The sequence below is a fragment of the Drosophila suzukii genome, chromosome 2R (genome assembly GCF_043229965.1).
Source record: "Drosophila suzukii chromosome 2R, CBGP_Dsuzu_IsoJpt1.0, whole genome shotgun sequence".
Taxonomy (NCBI): Eukaryota; Metazoa; Arthropoda; class Insecta; order Diptera; family Drosophilidae; genus Drosophila; species Drosophila suzukii.
Window position 1 is genome coordinate 19,391,098 of NC_092081.1, and position 19,262 is coordinate 19,410,359.

Sequence of the window (19,262 nt, forward strand, 5' to 3'; positions counted from 1 at the left end):
CCGCCCAATTGATTGCACTCTATCGGTATACCGCTGGGCATGCCGGCTTTATGTTATCGATATAAGCACACTCTCTCTTCTAGAGATGACAGTGACTCACTTAGTGATGGGTGACTTTCAAGTCGCTTGAATAGCTCTCTCCTAAATGAAAACATGCCAATACTGCAAATTAAACACTTTTAATGTTTTTTAAAATAAATTGTTTTTCTTCTAGAAAATACACACCTGTCAGTCAAAATAACTAAGTTAAATCCAATACCCCGCCCCGTGACTTTTTACAATATTCATCGGCAACGCTTACACATGCAAACTTCGCCCATCTCTAGTCTCTCTTTTTGATGTCTTGTGCATTCGACATCGTTTAGTTTTGCTGTAAAAATTGTAAGTTATTGTGAAATATTGAGCGCCCGGTGGTGGTAAACACTCGAAATAAAAGCCAGTGAACTGATCTATCAAAAGCCTTTGAGCGAAATAAACACCAAGCATGCGGAAACCATTGGGCGAAATTTTTGCAAAACGCCATGTTGGCCGCTCAAACATAACCTCAACCAAAGCAAAAACTTATGTGGCCCGAATAAAATTAATAAATTGTGATTTGTGATTCCAGGCGCAGACAAACGGCCGCGTAGAAAGTCAACGAAGATGTCGCGTTTCTTTGCCAACGGGTCCGACTCGGAGTCCGAGTCCAGCGAGGAGGAGATCCAAGCGACCAACTTCAACAAAGCCAGCGCCTTCGTGAGTACCGCCCAAATGTGGGAAATGCATCATCATTGGGCTGTCCTTTAGTAATCCCTATAATCCTCTACAGCAATTCAGCGACGATGAGGAGGAGGTCAAGCGTGTGGTGCGCTCCACGAAGGAGAAGCGCTACGAGAACCTCACCAGCATCATCAAGACCATCCGCAACCACAAGAAGATCAAGGACATCCCCAACACGCTGTCCAGCTTCGAGGATCTGACGAGGGCCTACCAGAAGGCCCTGCCGGTCATCTCGAAGGAGGAGAACGGCATCACGCCGCGCTTCTACATCCGCTGCCTCGCCGAACTGGAGGACTTCATCAACGAGGTGTGGGAGGATCGCGAGGGCAGGAAGAACCTGTCCAAGAACAATTCCAAGTCGCTGGGCACGCTGCGCCAGAAGGTGCGCAAGTACATCAAGGACTTCGAGGACGATTTGTCGCGTTTCCGTGAGGCGCCCGATCAGGAGAGCGAGGCCGAGGACGAGGTGGTGGCTCTGGACAGCGATGGCGGCGATGCTGGTGACGATAGCGATGTCGGAATCAAGCGGGAGCCCACAGAAGCTGTGCCCAAGACGGCCAAATTAGTGCCGGCTAAGGCTGCGCCCGCCGACGACGATGATTCCGATGACTCCATCGACTGGGACTCTGACTCAGAGTCGGAGACTGAATCCTCCGACGACGAGAACCAGTACCAGAACATGCGTGAGCGTTTCTTGAAGCGCACCACCGAAAAGGAGGACAAGGACGATGACAAAAGGAAGGACAAGCGCAAGGAGCAGAAGATCAAGATCCGCAAACGCGCCGAGGACGATGAGGATGGCGAGTGGGAGACCGTTGTTAAGGGTCATGTGGTGGAGAAGCCCAAGATGTTCGAAAAGGACGCCGAGATCGATGTTCCCCTGGTACTGGCCAAGCTTTTGGAGATCATGTCTGCGCGCGGCAAGAAGCGCACCGATCGTCGTCTGCAGATCGATCTGCTGTTCGAGCTGAGGGACATCTCCGATCAGCACAACCTGGGCACCGCCGTCTCTGTGAAGATCCACTTCAACATTATTTCGGCCATCTACGACTACAACCAGAAGATCTCCGAGCCCATGAAGCTGGAGCACTGGGCCCTCCTCTTGGAGGTGATGCAGAGCATGCTGAAGCTGCTGCTGGCCAATCCCGACATTATTATGAGCGAGAGTGTGGCCGAGGAACATGAGGAGTACGCCGCAGCGCCTTTCTACGTGCGTGGATGCCCTCTGGCCGCGGTGGAGCGCCTGGATGATGAGTTCGTCAAGCTGCTGAAGGAGTGCGATCCTCACTCCAACGACTACGTGTCCAGGTTGAAGGACGAGATTAACGTGGTGAAGACGATCGAGCTGGTGCTGCAGTATTTCGAGCGCTCCGGTACCAACAATGAGCGTTGTCGCATTTACCTACGCAAGATCGAGCATCTGTACTACAAGTTTGACCCCGAGGTGCTGAAGAAGAAGCGCGGTGAGTTGCCAGCCACTACCACCACCTCCGTGGACGTTATGGATAAGCTCTGCAAGTTCATCTACGCCAAGGACGACACGGATCGTATCCGTACGCGAGCCATCCTGGCGCACATTTACCACCACGCCATGCACGATAACTGGTTCCAGGCCCGTGATCTGGTGCTGATGTCTCACCTGCAGGACAACATCGATGCTGCTGATCCCGCCACCCGCATCCTGTACAACCGCATGATGGCCAACCTTGGTCTGTGCGCCTTCCGTCAGGAGAACGTCAAGGATGCCCACCACTGTCTAGTGGACCTGATGGTCACCGGCAAGCCCAAGGAGCTGCTCGCCCAGGGACTGCTGCCCCAGCGCCAGCACGAGCGATCCGCCGAGCAGGAGAAGATTGAGAAACAACGCCAGATGCCATTCCACATGCACATCAACCTGGAGTTGCTTGAGTGCGTTTACCTGGTGTCCGCCATGCTGTTGGAGATTCCCTACATCGCGGCCCATGAATTCGACGCTCGTCGCCGCATGATCAGCAAGACATTCTACCAGCAGCTGCGCTCCTCGGAGCGTCAGTCCCTGGTGGGTCCGCCAGAGTCTATGCGTGAGCACGTCGTGGCCGCTGCCAAGGCGATGCGCTGCGGCAACTGGCAGGCGTGCGCCAACTTCATTGTCAACAAGAAGATGAACACGAAAGTGTGGGACTTGTTCTACGAGTCTGATCGCGTGCGTGAAATGCTCACCAAATTCATCAAGGAGGAGTCGCTGCGCACCTACCTCTTCACCTACTCGAACGTCTACACCTCGATCAGCATTCCCTCGCTGGCGCAGATGTACGAGCTGCCCGTGCCGAAGGTGCACTCGATCATCAGCAAGATGATCATCAACGAGGAGCTGATGGCCAGCCTGGACGATCCTTCCGAAACTGTGGTCATGCACCGCTCGGAGCCATCGCGCCTACAGGCCCTGGCCATGCAGTTTGTGGACAAGGTCACCAACCTGGTGGACGTCAACGAGAAGGTGTTCGACATGAAGCAGGGCAACTTCTTCCAGCGCGGCAACATGGGCAATCGCGGAGACCGTGGCTACAACCGCAACCAGAACAACCAGGGTGGAAACTGGGGCGGCCAGCGCAGGGATAATCGCAACAACCGCAACCGTAACCAGCGCGGTCACCATAAGAACAACCAGGATAGGCAGAACAATCAAGATAGACAGCAACAAGTCCAGACCATCGACGAGGAGTAGACGCCAGCTCTTCCACTCAGCCCAATCCACACCAGCGCGCGTTAGCTAAGAACACCAGCAAAACATAATCAGAACAAATTTGTAGCACTTGGACTATTAAAAATGGAATGGCCATGGACAACTCGTTGGGTTAAGTGCTGTCAGGCCTCCGATTCGGTTTCCGACTGGATCGGAGGTCTGGTTCCATCATCCGTCGACATTGTATGTTGTAGCCAAGTCCCACATAAATTTGTTTTAGCGCTCAATACGTTAATGATAATATTGATAACTACATTTTGTATGAACCCAAAACTGAAAAAACCTTAAAAACAAGAGAAAGAATACCAGTGGCTTTAATCAGGGGGGTAACCATTTATTGAAGAGACAGTTTAATCAAAAATCTGCTGATAAGTGTTCTCTTCAAATGTAGAATTGTAAGATTTGAATTTCGATAGAGCTTCCTTTCCTTTTATCGATATGCAGTTGGCTGTCATCTCTGAAACCTTTTCTTCAGTAGTACCGTTGCACGGACCTTTGTCACATTTTTTCGGAACTCTTATTTAATAGACAAATTATAAATTAAAATCAAACAAACGATCTTGCCATACAAATGGACAGCGTTGGCGAGGATTGCAACGAGCTGAAGCAGCAGTACGACGCTTGTTTCAACAGCTGGTTTTCCGAGCGGTTCCTGAAAGGTCAAACGGATGACTCAGCTTGTGTGCCGATTTTCCGGGTGTATCAGGAGTGCGTCAAGGTAAGGCTAATGGATTTTCGCCTGTATATTGGGTTTGACCAATTATAATTTCTAGCGCGCTATTAGGGACAAGAAGATCAATTTGCGGGAGATAGACCCGATCTTTGAGACGAATTCCGACGAGGACAATGCCAACAGTTCCGATGGACAGCAGCAGCAGAAGGGCAAGAGTTGACCTCACGACCCTCTTCACAAGAACCAAGGAAATAGGCAGCTAAAGCATCAGTTCCAGACCATCTATAAGGAATATAACCCAGCGAATCCTCGCCAGCGTGCAATTGCTTAAAAGCCACGTAAACTGAACAAGTTCGTAGCATTTTAATACTTAACAATACAATGGCCATGAACAACTGATTATACAATAACAAAAACTGCCTTAATATAATTTATTTAAGTAAATTAGGTGCTTTAAAGAAAACGCAAGATTCAAATTTCGATTGTAGGCAACAAAGCTTATATCGATATGTTGTATCGCCCATCTCTGAAAGCCTTATCTTTAGTATGACCTTTGCACGAACCATCCGCACATTTTTTCGGCATATTATTCAATAACTTAAAAATTATAACTTAAAACCAAAGAACTCGGACCTACAAATGAACAGCATAGGCGATGATTGCAATGAGCTCAAGAAGCAGTACGATGCCTGCTTCAACAGCTGGTTCTCGGAGGGATTCCTGAAGGGTCAGACGGATGACTCGGGCTGCTCGCCGATTTTCCGGGTCTATCAGGAGTGCGTCAAGGTAAGGCCAAGTTTCATCATCGAATCGGTTAACCCAAACTTTGACCTTTAGCGCGCCATGCGGGAACAGAAGATCGAGTTGCGGGAGGTGGGATCGGAGTACTCCACGGGCTCCGAGTATGACAATGCAAACAGTTCGGGAGGAAAGCCCCAGCCGAAGAGCAAGAGTTGACCCGTTACGCCGCCCCAGCATCCTGGCTACGGCCTTGATTCCACAATCGGCCAGGAACAGGTCCCCAGCAGTCTCACCGGTCATCAGCGCCGGCACCAGAGAGGGGGCACAGCCTAGGAGTCCGTGGATTACCATGTACTAGGAGCCGCTTTGTTTCAGCCCTTTGGCTCACATCCATAAAGCTAAATCTTATTTAAATTATGTAGTGAATGTTTTATAACTAAGTTCAAGTAGCAAGCCATAAAAGTGTTATACTCAGGCGGACTCCGGTCTTGACTTTCTCAAAAGTATTCGTAAAAGCTCAGGAATAAGTTAAGGCCGGAGTTCTCCTTATCGTGCATAACTGCAATAAAGTGTTATCGTAATATATTAAATAATTACTTACTGAGGAAAAATTAATAATTTACTTATTGATGGATCACAAAAGATTTGTTTCTTAATATTTAATACATTTAAATCATCTGTTATCTGTTAAATGTGAGTCCCAACCCAGAACCAACAGATACGAGTACTTCCCCATTGGGAATTCACTTGATCATAATCAGAGGCAAACTCATCTATAAAAAAGAGCATCCAGAGCTGCACCAGCACAATTCAAAGTCTAGTGTCTAACCATCAAGATGCAACTGCTGCCAATTCTTGTGCTCCTGGCTCTGGTCATCTGTGCCGCCTGCAAGAACCACGAGGAATGGGGAGGACACCGACCAAGTGACTACGATCCCAGGCCATATTCGAGGCAATTTTAAATCTATGGGAAACCCTTTAAATTTGCTGATAAATCAACTAAGTTAATTTGACTTTAAATTATTTCAAAAGCTGATTATAATCAACCTAAAAGAATTTATTTGGAGGAGATAAATAATAAACAATACCACATCGTAGAAATTAACGCTGTATTTATGAAATCCAATCGGAAGCAGGTGCCGAAATGGGTACACAATTGGCGCCCGCTTCTATAGCTCTTTCTGAAACATGTATAAATGTTTGCTGGCCTAATAACTAAGATGACTGCCACAGCCAAACCAAAAACACAACTAATCAAAAACGTTTTTAGTGAAGAAACTGCGGCAGCAGACAATAGAAACTTAAAAACCTACACAACTTTATGCTTTAAGATTAGGTGGGACGAACGACGTTCACTTGCCACCGGCAGTGAATTTGGAGAGCTTTTCCAGCAGACCAATATAGGAAGTGTGCTCATGGGCGGTGGCCAGATCGGAGAGCTTTTCGGCGAACTCCTGGCTGATGCCCTTCTCCTCCAGCAGATTGATCAGCAAGTCGTACAAGTAGCCATCGAGCACGTCGCCGGCAACGGCGTAGACCTTATCGTTCCACTCGCCCTCGAAGATGGCCATTTCATCGATGGAGAAGACGTCGTCTGGAAGGAAGAGCAGGTGTTATTTATGGATAACGTGGGATATAGGATTTGAAACTCACTGTACTCGCCCTCCTGGGCCTCGCCTTGGAGGAAGGTGCAGGTGAAGGACAGCGTGGAGTTGCCCTTGATGATGTCCACCTCGAACTGGGGCTTGCTCCTCATCTCGCCCAGCTCCGGCTTGTCGGCATTCGGGTTGATCTCCGGCTCCTCCTCGCTGTCCACAGAGTGGTTCACATTGAAGCTGACCACCACCTTCTCCTTGTCTGTCTGCTTGGTGAGCTCCACATCGGCGCCGGTCAGTTTCACGGCGAAGCCGTCCAGGGTGCTGGGCACCGATTTGCCCTTCTGCACCTTGCGCTCGGCCACGATCTCCTCGGTGAGGAACTCCACCAGTTCCCGCTCACCTGGGGGATAAACAAGGGATTGCATTTTTAGTGTTTTGGTCAACATTTCGTCACCCCACGTTTGAGGTTATGTAACCGGCGGCATGGACCATGTCCATGTAAGACTCTTATGAGATAAACACTCACATTTGGTGTGCACATTGCAGCCGCACGTGCAGTTGATGCTGGGCTTGTGGAGATTCAGGACGGTTACATGATCGGATCCTCCTGCCGTCACCGGCTTTTTGGTCATGTGCCACAGGCTGCGGGTGAAGTCCCGCTTGCCCAGGGACCCGGCTTTGGAGCTGGCCAGGCTGGCGAAGCGCATGGTGGCTGTCCTCAGGCTGTTCATCTTGTTATATAACCGCGACTTGGTCTTCTACGTTAATTAAACAGAGAAATGTGCAACACGCCGAATTCGTGGTACTGCCTCGAGTGACCGTTATTTCAAACTACAAAAATCCCGTAAGCAAAACACCCGGCAATCGTTTCTAGACTTATCGATTATTTATGGCGCCAATAAAGCTTTTTTGAATTCACATAGCTTTAGCATAATCTTTTAATTCTAAAATCAATTTTGATCCTGTGTATTCAAGGTCTCAATATGAGATTTACTCATAACACATTTATTTTAAAGCTGTCATATATGAAAGTCATTGGATAAGATCATATTTTTTTATTTAATACAAGCAATCTTAAAGCGGGATTTTGAAGTTTTTGCTGAATTCCCAACCATTAACCATTAAAAAGACAATCAATTTTTAAACAGCTTTTCAAACGCCTCTTTAACAAAATATGAAATTAATTGATTCCCCCCGAAAACAAACCATTAAAAAAACATTCTTCGTTATGAAAAAATTACGACTTTATTAGATTTTAGATTGCTCATGGGAGGTATACAACAATATACACAATACAAGACATACACGTTAATAAAAACTAAACACCTTAATGGGTTCTCTGGTTTATGGACCTCCAAGCGGAAGACCCTTTCCTAAACAATATTATCATGCATGCAATCAGACTCTCTCGTCATATATCATTGTTTTTCAACCAAAAGGCATATCATTACGTCCTTATAAAATTTCAATAATATCTATCACAATATGAGAATTTTATCATTATGTTACTTTTTTTGTAGAATTTAAAAATATTTTATGTGTATTTTTTTTTGGGATTTTTCGCTTTTGTTTTCAAGACGTTCTTATGATTAGATCTTGACATTAGGCTTAGACATGCGTATAAAAATATATTAATTACGATGAAAATTGCATTTTACACGTTTCTAATTAAAGTTGCCATTGTACATTGTATTTTATGCATATTTTTCAGTGGGACGGACAACAGCTTAAATGTTAACATAAAAATATTAAAATGCTGATTTGCTTCCTTTGCCAAGCTCATTATTTTTCATGCAAAGCTTACAAGTTAAGGCCTAGATTTTATACTATTCATAAGGCTTGCTGTTGTTGCAGAATTATATTTATTTCCGCTTTCTTGTGCGTTTTTGCATCATGATGATGTGAGGGCTGCCGAGTCAGTTCATATCAAACAGCCTCATAGAAGTTTTGTTCGTTCCTTAGCCTAGTTCGTACTTTTAATTACATTCTATGTTCAATTCCTTATTGAGCTTATGTTAGATACAATATTTACGCTTTTGTTAGCCACAAAGCATAGAGCTTTAAAGTCTATGTCGCATTCTGTTAGTTCTCCACAAAAAAACTCATATAGAAAAATTAATCATTCAGTCTAACAAAATACTTGTAGAATATTCGATTGAATTTCGAGAAATAATCGGGGTGTTGGGTCTGGGATATTCGGGTTCGATTTCGGTATGTATGATATGGTGGTACATTTATACAGCTCTAATATTTGCACTTAAAGATTATACATTTATAGTACTCATAAGGGGGGGCGACACATTCGGGCTGCTTAGCCGAGGGCAGGCACTTCAATTTTGGACAGCAAAAGTCGACGTCAGGGGAATGCGGAGTGCTTCAGTTTGCCCAGGCTTTAGCAGCCCGCACACTATGTTGTCAATAAATTTAACTAAATTTTGCCAAACAAACTAAACTTATTACAAATTTTACATCAAATTAAATTACAGTTACATGCTAAGTAAAAAAAGATGCAACAGCTTCTGCGCTCTACTCTTCAGACGCGTTTCAAACGCATCTGAAACTGTCGGCTACTTCATTCGCGGGATGGGTGGGGGTTTACTATAACTAACAGCAACATAAACAACGAAAATATGTTTTAGAGTATAGAAATTCGACTAATTTTGCAATTGGCTGCCGTCGCAAGCCCACTAGATGTAAGTGCGTTTCACTTTCGTTAGCGTTGACGTCTTGCAGGGCAACTCTTTTTCCAAATGTTCCGTGGAGTTTTTGCACTCATGACTGCGATCCTTTTCCAGGTCTAGGTTAGGTGTTTTCTGTGTTGTGGTGTAGGCATTGGAGCCCATTAATAGATTGATATCTTTGCCGGTATTTTGATGCTTGAATTGTCTGTGGGGAAAAGTTGATTAGTATTGTTTAAAGAAATCAGCAACAAGATCAACTTACATTGGCTTGCCGAAATGATTGCGGTGACTGTCATCCATTTGCCCCTCCATCATGCGACTCCAAGCCTTGACACAGAATACTCCCGCACTGCCGCCCACCACAAAGGTGATGGAAACGATAATTGCTAGAAAGACGTAGCTGGGAGCCGAAGCCCGGTTGATTTCATCAACACTTGCTGTGGATTTCTGGGGATCTGTTGGGCAAAAGCATTAGAATTCCTATATTCACAGATGTAATATTAGAAGTACTAACCGTTCAAACTGGGCATATCGTCGGGATCCATTGACGTAAGTGTGATCTTGTTCAGTCCAAAGTCATCGCCACCAGTTGGCTGCTGTTCAAAGCTCGGCTGATCACCTTGCGAGGCACCCACATTGGAGTACAGAAGTTTCTGGTCCTCTGACGGCGGTGGAGGAATGGTAACAACGCTCATCGTCTCTGCACCTGGTCCATCACGTGGAACATGGGGACACAGGAGGGCAGCAGATTTCTTGGTACTGTTTAGGCTCTGCAGATAGGTCTTTGTTCCGAACTTGTGCTGACTGGTAGCCAGGTTTTTGCACTCGTGTGTCTGTAAATCCCAGGCACAGATGGGATCCTGGAGACTCAGGCAGCCCAGGCAGTCCACAATGTGGGTGCAGTGATGCAGGGGTACGCTGACCAGGCTGCCATCACTGACCACCACCAGCGAGTTCTTCGAAGTGGAGATGACCAACTCCCTAACTGGCGTTCCCAGTGGCAGAACCTGCATCTCCGATATGACCACCGTCTTGAGGCGATCCACCGTTGAGTTCGGATGCGTGGTCAGTATATTAATAAACTTGGTCACCTTGCCGTCATCTGTACCACTATATACCACATCGTAATAAGCACCGCTTAGGGACTTCACCTGCGGATGCACTGCAATGGCAGTAAGTCTATGGTGCAAGTTCACCTTGGTTAGCAGTGGACGTCCATGCACTGCCGGCACAGAGTCCTCCATTAGCGGATGGGTCTTAATGAAGTTGACTGCAACGCTGCTTAGCGTTCTTGAGTCCTCGACGCACGGTCCTGGGCGTGGCTTTGGCACCTGGTCACGCTCCACTGGAAGCCAGTGGGATTGTGAGTCTTTCTGCGACTTGAATTCTCCATCAAAGGCGGCCAGTATATCGTCTACGTTGTAGGCACAGACTGCCGATCCCGGAATGGCATTTACAGAGGTGGTAAAGACTGCATAAACCAGTGACTTGGAACCGCTCTCCACAATGGGGCTAATGGCCTCTGTAAGGAAGAGTAATAACCAAGATTAGTAAGGTAATTACATTTATTCTTAAATCTTTCATCGACTTACGGATTTCGTCAAAGTAGAACGGAAACTCCCCAGGCACTGAGCAGTTGAGGCGGGCCTTTAGGAAGGAGGTCCAGCTCTTGCCGTGACTATAAGGTCCTCCCCGGTCGTTCTTGCACACCCTGGCGACCCGCGAGTATACGGCCTTGCCAAAGTTCATGAACTCCATGGACAGTTCGCGGAAGAAGAACAGCACGTAGCCGTTTCTCTCGATGGCGCCGACAAAGTCCGGCTGGTTCAGTTGCTTGAGATCATACTGTTCGGTGCGCAGGTTCTCCCTGTAGATAAGGGGGTCTCCACCCGAAAAGTCCGCCACGGTGGCGCTGTACAACTGGCCATCGGCGAAGGCGTAGGTGCTATTGTGGGCGGGACTGTAAGGGCACAGACCCTGGGCCTCCACATCGCGGCTGACTTCGTAGCGCATGACGTGGGCGTGGCCAGCGGAGGCGGTCTCCTCCGATGACATTTCCACCGGCGTGTAATGACGACAGCGCGGCTTATACGAGTTGGTGCCACAGAGGAGCACCTCGCCATTGGAGCGCAATGCATAGACGCGCAGGTAGTTGTGACAGTCCCACTCGAGCTTGCCTTTCAGGGCACACAACTCCCGGTCCGCATCCGTGCTGTGCCACTCCAGACGCGCAATCTCCTTCAGGCCATTTAGGCTCACATTGTAGATGACGTCCCTGCGAACCGAGATGGAGAACAATTGAATTAGCAAATGCGGGAATTAATTCGCCGATGGCGTGTGCCTGCCCAGAATGTGGAATGGAAGCCAGCCAAGTGCGGGGACCAAAAATAAACGACAAAAAATGCCACGACCTGAGAGCTTCGTGCCAGGAACACACAAATGTTTGCCGGTACAGTAGAGGTTAAAATAATAGTTATGTATAGAATAATGAATTTTTTAATAGGAGATTAAAATGTATTTTAAGTGCATGTTGGAAACTTTGTTAAATTTTTTTGTAAGTAAGCTAACGTTTATGATACCCATAAACTACTTGATTAAATTTTCTCAATTTCTCAATGTCAAGTTAAATTTTGTCATTCCCTGATTCGAAAGAAAATAGTATCTCAATATGAAGTTACGTTTTATTTAAATAAAAACCTTCAACCGGCGAATGTTTTAAAAAAATGTTTCCAAACATTTTATATTGATGGTCAGTTTATTTGACAGAAAACAAACTAGAGTCTTAACATATCACTCAAATATGAGATAAAATATATTTTTTATATTGTTTTTTAAAACATACATTAAAATTAAGTAAATGGCAGAAATTCAGTCTTTTATAGGCAAAAATATAATAAAGTGGAGTCTAGCTTTAGAAACGCTTTAAGTAAACATTACGATTCATAAACAGCTTTTACAATTAATAAACAAAATGTTTTTCATTAGCGCAAAACCAGATGCATTATTATTTCTTTATTTTTCATTACAGACTTTTCAAGACCACATTGCTATTATTTTGGCCGCAGCTGTTTCTACGCCCCGCCGACAATCATATCCCAAGGTTGCCTTTGTGCAAATAATTAGAACTCGTATACAATTGTATAATTCTGTGCTTTAAGTGGCTAATTATTGTGGCTGCTAATTTGTTGCTATGTTATGTTGTTTATGGCACCAGCAAGTCTGGGGCGCAGGAAAATATGATAGATCGAAAGCTGGTTTTATTTGTCGGTCCATTTCAGATCGCCGATAACTGACCATTAGTCAGTCAAATGGTAGGTTGAAAAGTTCTCACATCGTATGTGTAGTGATTAAAATAAATGTATATTCATAAGACCCTATCGAATTATGCATTTTACTTAAAAATATATACTTTTCTATCCATAAAAGTCAGCCAGACTTTAGGGCAAACGTGATAAAATGTTCGAACCGACTTATTGACTCATGAGGTATATAATTATATGGGTACTACCGATTCCAGACCCCTGTTTCTGTATCTGGTCAATGCCAAATCACTTCTACTTCCAGGAAAGGCAATGAGAAATGCTAGATTTGCACTTGCCACTAATGAAAAGCGAATATCAAACCAAACAGCCAATAAACCGGGAGAGTAAGACGAATGGCGCGTTAATTATTCCGCGAATCGAACGCTATATTATTGTGTTTTTATAAATATTTAAACGTGTTCGTGCCAAGTTTATTTGCGCACAGGTACGAGGAACTTTGTATTGTTTGCCAGAAATCAAAGGTATCGGAATGGATCGTAAATATAAAGGGAAAATACACTTACTTGGCACCAACTAAAATGTTTTCATCATTGTGGTCCAAAATCTTGAAATAGTCCGTCGAGTTGCCAATAAAATGGGCCAAGACTTTGTCTTGTTCTGCAAATAAAGTAAGAAAAATTCAATGTTATTGACGGTTTCTGTTATATAACTTGTAAAAGTACTCGTGTCTTGAGATTTCGCACAATTTCTTTGTTGTCTCAAGCATAATTTTTTTTTCTGTTTAACTTGCTTGAGAGGAAATGCTAATTTGCTGCTGGCTTGGCGAAAATTCCGCCTGATAAGCAGCTTGGAAAATCAGAGCCAGCAGCTTAGCTCTTGTCATTGATAAACCAGCAACCATAAGAGCATAAAAAAGCAATAAAACAGAGGCAAAAACCAAACAAATGACACAAATAAACAAATAGTTAGATGGAGGAGGGGTTTGGGTTTGGGATTGGGATTGGCACATACTCGTTTGCAAATCGGGTCGCACATCAGGCATCCAACCTGCCACGCTCCTCAGACCGGTGGAGGTGATATAGATTATACATATCGCTTGCAAGATAGTAATTGCCATCGCCGTTGAAGGTCTGCTATTGGAGCGGCTCATCTTGGTGTCTAGCAGTTGGGCCTCTGGTACTCCACTCCTCCGAGTTCCGATGATTCAGCGGGTTTCGGATCTGTTTTTTTTCCTTCTCGCTGGTGGTGCCAATGGGGCTGGTGATGGCTGGCCTCTCCGACTGGTTTTAATCACTGATGCCTCGCATTCTGATGTCCAATGTCTGCCATTGTCGCCGATAGTTGTGCTGATTACTGGGCTGTTGTTTGTTATTGTCGCTACTGCTGCTGCTGCTTCAGCATCTGGGCTATAAGTATTCAAGTGTCAGCGGCAACGACACAATAATTTTCACCCAGCCAAACAACTTGTTGGTTTTATTTTAATGCAATTAGCTGGCGGCAAAAAGGAAAACGCGAAAACCTGCAATGGAAGACGGGTTTCGGAAAGTGTGTTAGAAAATTATTAGAATTTTTTTGTGAGCCGCCATGGCGCGTGGTATATTATTTTCGGACCGCATCATAGTCAGTAAACTTTTAACTAATCAAACTCAACAAAACATGTAAGTTGGCAAAAATAAAATCACGTATTTGAAACGCATTAAAATTTGTTTATGACCGCCATCAATTTGTTTGTTTATCATTGGTTTTTCCCCTTTGTCTTGAATCTTCTGCTTTTATTACCGAATCCGATAATTAAATCCACTTATATAACTGCTACTTGTGAATTCTGCACACTTTCTTTTCGCCAGTTTCTTTCCGGCTTAGTTGTATCTTTTTTTCGGGGTTTTTATTGTTTTGAATTTCGTTTGTGTTTTGAGTTTGAGCAGCGAACCGAACCGAACTGAACGTGGGCTAGACTCAACGAGCACTGAAACCCGAAATGAGCATGAAATGCGAAAAGCAAACAACGTAAAACAACCGCCCACGCTTTGAGAGCAACTGCCGAGCGGTTTGAGCAGCACTTACTCTACTACCGCCTCCCTCTCCCTCTTTCGATATATCCCTCTCTGTCTGCCTGTGTTTTCCTACAGCAGAACGTCCCTAGGTAGAACACTCAATGGTTCGTCGAAATTGGAGGGGTAAAAGTTCTTATCGTCCCATCTTTATGGACACTTAATTTCTCCGTCTCGAACATTGAACTCCCTTGAATTTTAAAACTCCCCAGAAAGGGTGTTAAAATATTATGAGTTTTAAGGATTTTTAGCATAACATATTATTTCTTTACCTCTTATGGAAGATATTTTTAGGGTCTCTTGTGTTAGGCATTAAACTACCCTGAATTTTTGAAATTATGTTCTTTTTTAATAAAGTTTTAGCACAACATACTTTTTTGAGTAGAAGTTATTAAGTTTTCTAATCTAAAATATTGGAACTGGATTTTTAAATCAACATTATTCAAGGAAGTTTTAGCATGAACATTAATTCCTATGAAAGGGTATTGTGGAGTTTTCCAAAGTATTTTTTCTTGTGATTATAAAATTGGTGAGCAATTATTTCCTTAAATGTATGATGCATTCCGGCATTAAATATAGCATTATTATAAATATAGCATATATTGATTTCCAAATATATCCAAAAAACTTACTCATTGAAAAAATAATTTTATTATCATTAAATCTTAAGAAGTATTGGTATTGACTCAGTATTGTTTCCAGCTAAGTTCAGTAATTTTTGAATTTCAGAAATAAGTAAAGAACTACAGAAAACCCTGAACAGCAAAGCAATAAAGAATAAAACATTTAAAAAATCTGTGTGAGCACGAACACCAAACGTTTTTGTTTTCCATTTAGACAGATTGCTTTAATCTTTTTTTTTTGCTCAAATGCAAACATTTTTTGAATGGTAAACAATTGTTTCTACGGTATACAAATGTTCAGAAAAAACCGGTATTTATATGGCTGAATAGCTTTTTATAAACTTTAATACCTTTCTCATAAAGATATTAGATGGGAAACATTTTTTTAACAATTTAAAATGCTGATGCTAAGGTGATTTCTTCTGTAAAAGCTTAGTATAAAAGCATTCATAGAAGAAAGGACAAATATGATATCATACGATTTTCTGCCAGGGAGGCCTGACTGTATATATACCCCATCCAACCCAATCCAATCCAATATTCCTCGTCCTGGACATGTCATGTTTTTCGAGCATGACTCATGCCGACAGCCTGGTTTTCCTGCTTTTGTTGGGAATCACGTGCGGTATTTTCCGCCAATTTCCCTCCTAATCAGCGTTGAGCTACGATTTTCAGGACGTGCCGCTGACGGTCTATAACTGACTTTTATTTTTTCCTCTATCTTTCCCCGCGGCGAACACCGGACATTCGAGCATAGGTATAGGTACATTGGTGAAGGTGTGTTTTCCTCATTCACACACACACGTAATTTCCATGCGGGTTTTCAGGTTTTCATGTTTTCATTTTTGGTTTTTTCTCAAGACGAACACTCGAATGTTATAGTTTCTCACGCACCCAAAAAGTCGGTGGGTTACACATGGACAACTTTTACCTACCGACGGATCGGTTCGGCGGGGAACTCCGATAAATTGCTTTATTGGCCAATTGAAGGTCGGTGGCTACAACTACTTGTTGTGTTTCGCTCAATGAATTCGGATGATGATTCGTGGTGGTGGGTATCGCATCGTATAGTGTAGTATGGTATATTATCGTATCGCATCGCATCGCTTTTCGTCTTTCATTTTCCTAAACGAAGGTTTTTTCACGGCTCAGCCGACAGAGTTTTTAAGTCACAGGTCAAGTGACCTGTGGCCCATCTCTTGGCCGCTTTAATGCCCTCAAATTATGGGGGTTGGCCTCAAGAACACGTATGAGAAATGCCATAAAAGTGCATGATAAATATTATAAATTACATTTGAATACCCTCTTGAGCGGCACAATTTATCACTCTGTTTTGCGGCTTACTAAGCGGAGAAATCAGCGAATGGTACTGACCGTTGGATACTACTTTGAGGTGTACTAGTGGAAACTCTGACAGAAATAATCAGTCATCTAGGTATAAAGACAGCTAATTAACACCTTTTTTTTGGGTGCCCTAGATCTAGGAAATGAGTTCTTTTTGGGTTGGCGGAAAGGTCTTAGAGGTAGAGAATGTAATTTCTTCTGCAAATATATATATTAAAATATAGTTACCCCTCTTTTGCAACATTTTAATATCGCTTTCAAGGGTATTTGCGTTTCGAGTTGGCGATAATGGAACCGGCGTTTTCGTAAGTTTTCATTTTTTTTAGTGGTCGGGTTCTCATATTTCAAAAGCCACACACTCGGGTTCAATGCCAGGAAGTCCGTTCCGCTTCTGGCAGCCCATAAAAATACAGATACAATTATGCCAGCCAGCCCAGAAAAACTGACCGTCTGGCGTTAAATTAATGAGCTCAAATTCGAGATCAAGTTACGAATGTGTGCCACTATTTTCGGAATAGTTGGGTGGTACTAAAAAACCAGACCTCCTCCCAGGCTGATAAGCAGGGGTCTGAAAAAGAGCTGCGAGATAACAGCCTCATCAAGATAAGGGTGAAAAGTATGTCACGTTTGACACTTGTTGCCGCTAGTTCCCTTTTCTACCTCATCTTTTTATTTTCTTTTTTGGACCTGCGTGTGGGAAGCCCGACAAGAACGTGTTAAATCGAGATACGTTTCTTTTCGGGTGAAAGAATAAACAACTAAAAACTGGCTGTGTTTTTTACAACAGACGTGATCAATACAAAATTGATTTTAGCGTGTAGTTATTAGATATACACCGCTTACAATCAACTGCCCACGGTGGAAAACATGTGAGAAACAGTGGAACCTTAATATGACATGAAAATGTCTTTCATAAAAAGTAAAGAGCAAAACGGGAAGGTGATTACATAATTTGGTATCACATATTGATATCCGGACCATATTAAAGACACATCGACTGGTCATTTACTAAAAGACCATCATAACTACACAATTTCCCTCATTGAAACATATGATCAAGATATATATGATCATCATATTCCAATTATTTTGCTTCCTATGGTGTAAAAGTTGTATAATTTATTTCTTATCACGACATGGGAAAACATTTTTTTTTAATATTTTCTCATAAAAGGAGGAAATTATATTATAGTGTTTAAAGGAGAGAAAAAATGAGTTCCAAGTTTTTTTGTAATTTCTTTAAAGATTTGGAGTTAAAGGATGGTAATTGTATTTGTTTTGAAAATAGTTGTGATATGTTTAAAGATTTATAGGATTGCTGATTAATGAGGAGCTATGGAACATACCAAAATGTAACTAGCATTTGCTTGTTTTAAAGGTATAAGTTGAACTTCAAGAAGCCCCACTGTAGAACCCGTTTGGGTCCGTGGGCGTTTTCATTAAGTGGAACCGAGTCGCAACAGGTGGATTCGAGTGTCTTGTAGTGGATGTTGCCTTTTGGAGCCTGACTGGCTGCCAGATTTAATGAAGCTTGGACTCTGCTCTGATGTAATGACAATATGCATATGTTTCTTTATGAATAATAATCAATTCTGGGGGAAGCTTTCTTTTGTTTAACCGCTATCGGCAGCAGTTCATTGCTCTGTTCTGTTTTTCTTATTTTCCACTTTTTTCACTTATCAAACCAAAAGAGGAAAAAGCAGAACAGACATGGTCTGTAGGATATGGAATTATCACCGGACTTCCGATGTTTGGTGATTCATGTAGATGAACCAGTTTACTATATTCAGCTGAATCTATTAGAGAGGCGTTATTATGGCGCGACAAGTTTTTCAGTCTTTCAGTTTTTCATTCACAAAACACTGAGCTCACAAATGTGGGAGTTGTTTGCAGGGGTTAAATTGGACAGCTTGCACCGCAGTGGGGTTAAGTGGGACGCGTCCCAGTTTGGCCACTTGAAGGGGGGAAAAACGCACTTTGGAAATTGGGAACACGCGCTGGAAATCCATATGTGCATATGTATGTATGCAAATGCAACTTCCATTTGGCGTTTACCGTTACAGCTCAGTGGTAAATTGATTAAGCTGCTAATCGATTGGGTTCTTTTTCCTCGTTTTTTGGGCATCAAACCCGTTTCTTGCTTTACAGTTTGCCTCGCCTCGCTCGTGAAAAACAAGTCCGATTCGATATATTCACCTGTAGCTACGCGTCACTTCTAAGCTGGCTAACTCTTTTGCTTCAGCTTCTTTTTCTTCTTTTACCACTTATTATCCGCTTCTCTTTCGACTCGCTTACTTTACCACTTTGGCTGCTGTTTACACACACACACTCGCACTCGATGATTTATTTTCTTGTATTACTTGTTTCTTATGTTGGTTTGTATATATGTTGTTGTTGCTGCCGCTGCTGCATGCGCATAAATTAAAGAGCGCGAGAGGGAGAGGGAAGTAGTAACACACGTCTGTACACAATGAAAACCTGTTTGTTGCTTTTTATGCTTCCAGTGCGTCTCTTTGGGTGTGTTGTTGTTGCCTGGAGGCGAGAGACGCTATGCGGGGGTTGCCTTTGTAAAACATTGTTTTAGGCACTTGAACTTTGCACATTTCGGTCCTGGTTTACGCATTTGTTTTAGGCACACTTGCGATCGTCCTTTTAACTCACCAAAATTCATAAAAACATTTAAATAAACGATCAAATTAAGCGAAAAACACGGAACACGAAAAAAGTGTATACAACTTCACTGATCGACGGCCATTTTTAAAGTGACCCTGGGGGGCCTCGTCAAATATACCCAAAAAAATATACCA

At 43.4% G+C, this 19,262-nt stretch overlaps 6 protein-coding genes across 7 annotated transcripts; 4 read left to right on the forward strand and 2 right to left on the reverse strand.

The window, feature by feature from the left end:
- Positions 1-232: 232 nt before the first annotated feature.
- eIF3c (eukaryotic translation initiation factor 3 subunit c) lies at positions 233-3,784 on the forward strand. The gene is made up of 3 exons (XM_017074593.4): positions 233-381; positions 608-735; positions 809-3,784. The coding sequence occupies exons 2-3, from the start codon at positions 643-645 to the stop codon at positions 3,461-3,463; spliced, it is 2,748 nt and encodes a 915-aa protein (XP_016930082.1). The 5' UTR covers positions 233-381; positions 608-642; the 3' UTR covers positions 3,464-3,784.
- Positions 3,785-3,942: 158 nt separating this feature from the next.
- Positions 3,943-4,574, forward strand: LOC108008518 (TP53-regulated inhibitor of apoptosis 1). Its single transcript, XM_017072388.4, has 2 exons — positions 3,943-4,199; positions 4,255-4,574. The coding sequence occupies exons 1-2, from the start codon at positions 4,053-4,055 to the stop codon at positions 4,372-4,374; spliced, it is 267 nt and encodes an 88-aa protein (XP_016927877.2). The 5' UTR covers positions 3,943-4,052; the 3' UTR covers positions 4,375-4,574.
- A 77-nt stretch (positions 4,575-4,651) lies between these two features.
- On the forward strand, positions 4,652-5,491 carry LOC108008517 (TP53-regulated inhibitor of apoptosis 1). The gene is made up of 2 exons (XM_017072386.4): positions 4,652-4,940; positions 4,992-5,491. Exons 1-2 carry the CDS (start codon positions 4,794-4,796, stop codon positions 5,109-5,111), a joined length of 267 nt encoding a protein of 88 aa, XP_016927875.2. The 5' UTR covers positions 4,652-4,793; the 3' UTR covers positions 5,112-5,491.
- Positions 5,492-5,686: 195 nt separating this feature from the next.
- On the forward strand, positions 5,687-5,996 carry IBIN (Induced by Infection). Its single transcript, XM_036813074.3, has one exon. It carries the CDS (start codon positions 5,732-5,734, stop codon positions 5,855-5,857), a length of 126 nt encoding a protein of 41 aa, XP_036668969.1. The 5' UTR covers positions 5,687-5,731; the 3' UTR covers positions 5,858-5,996.
- P32 (complement C1q binding protein P32) lies at positions 5,988-7,265 on the reverse strand. Its single transcript, XM_017072307.4, has 3 exons — positions 7,020-7,265; positions 6,549-6,893; positions 5,988-6,489 (listed from the first exon to the last, which is right to left on the reverse strand). The coding sequence occupies exons 1-3, from the start codon at positions 7,222-7,224 to the stop codon at positions 6,248-6,250; spliced, it is 792 nt and encodes a 263-aa protein (XP_016927796.1). The 5' UTR covers positions 7,225-7,265; the 3' UTR covers positions 5,988-6,247.
- A 454-nt stretch (positions 7,266-7,719) lies between these two features.
- Positions 7,720-19,242, reverse strand: Sema1b (Semaphorin 1b). 2 transcript variants are annotated; one of them, XM_017074139.4, is made up of 7 exons: positions 19,117-19,242; positions 13,449-13,956; positions 13,001-13,094; positions 10,767-11,449; positions 9,689-10,696; positions 9,437-9,629; positions 7,720-9,379 (listed from the first exon to the last, which is right to left on the reverse strand). In XM_017074139.4, exons 2-7 carry the CDS (start codon positions 13,585-13,587, stop codon positions 9,181-9,183), a joined length of 2,316 nt encoding a protein of 771 aa, XP_016929628.2. In that variant the 5' UTR covers positions 13,588-13,956; positions 19,117-19,242; the 3' UTR covers positions 7,720-9,180. The 2 variants fall into 2 exon arrangements, with proteins under 2 accessions (XP_016929628.2, XP_016929626.2); XM_017074137.4 differs by lacking the exon at positions 19,117-19,242 and adding an exon at positions 14,217-14,396.
- Positions 19,243-19,262: the final 20 nt, after the last annotated feature.

What these genes read in the sequence shown, in the direction of transcription:
- eIF3c (XM_017074593.4), top strand. Translation starts at nt 643, where the DNA reads ATGTCGCGTTTCTTTGCCAACGGGTCCGACTCGGAGTCCGAGTCCAGC. An exon ending in TCAACAAAGCCAGCGCCTTC is followed by an intron (nt 736 to 808) that starts GTGAGTACCGCC and finishes AATCCTCTACAG; the next exon opens with CAATTCAGCGACGATGAGGA.
- LOC108008517 (XM_017072386.4), top strand. Translation starts at nt 4,794, where the DNA reads ATGAACAGCATAGGCGATGATTGCAATGAGCTCAAGAAGCAGTACGAT. An exon ending in TCTATCAGGAGTGCGTCAAG is followed by an intron (nt 4,941 to 4,991) that starts GTAAGGCCAAGT and finishes TTTGACCTTTAG; the next exon opens with CGCGCCATGCGGGAACAGAA.
- LOC108008518 (XM_017072388.4), top strand. Translation starts at nt 4,053, where the DNA reads ATGGACAGCGTTGGCGAGGATTGCAACGAGCTGAAGCAGCAGTACGAC. An exon ending in TGTATCAGGAGTGCGTCAAG is followed by an intron (nt 4,200 to 4,254) that starts GTAAGGCTAATG and finishes TATAATTTCTAG; the next exon opens with CGCGCTATTAGGGACAAGAA.
- P32 (XM_017072307.4), bottom strand. Translation starts at nt 7,224, where the DNA reads ATGAACAGCCTGAGGACAGCCACCATGCGCTTCGCCAGCCTGGCCAGC. An exon ending in CTGCAATGTGCACACCAAAT is followed by an intron (nt 6,894 to 7,019) that starts GTGAGTGTTTAT and finishes TTTATCCCCCAG; the next exon opens with GTGAGCGGGAACTGGTGGAG. An exon ending in GGCCCAGGAGGGCGAGTACA is followed by an intron (nt 6,490 to 6,548) that starts GTGAGTTTCAAA and finishes TCTTCCTTCCAG; the next exon opens with ACGACGTCTTCTCCATCGAT.
- Sema1b (XM_017074139.4), bottom strand. Translation starts at nt 13,587, where the DNA reads ATGAGCCGCTCCAATAGCAGACCTTCAACGGCGATGGCAATTACTATC. An exon ending in AACATTTTAGTTGGTGCCAA is followed by an intron (nt 11,450 to 13,000) that starts GTAAGTGTATTT and finishes CTCGGTTCGCAG; the next exon opens with GGACGTCATCTACAATGTGA. An exon ending in AATCATTTCGGCAAGCCAAT is followed by an intron (nt 9,380 to 9,436) that starts GTAAGTTGATCT and finishes TTTTCCCCACAG; the next exon opens with ACAATTCAAGCATCAAAATA.
- IBIN (XM_036813074.3), top strand. Translation starts at nt 5,732, where the DNA reads ATGCAACTGCTGCCAATTCTTGTGCTCCTGGCTCTGGTCATCTGTGCC.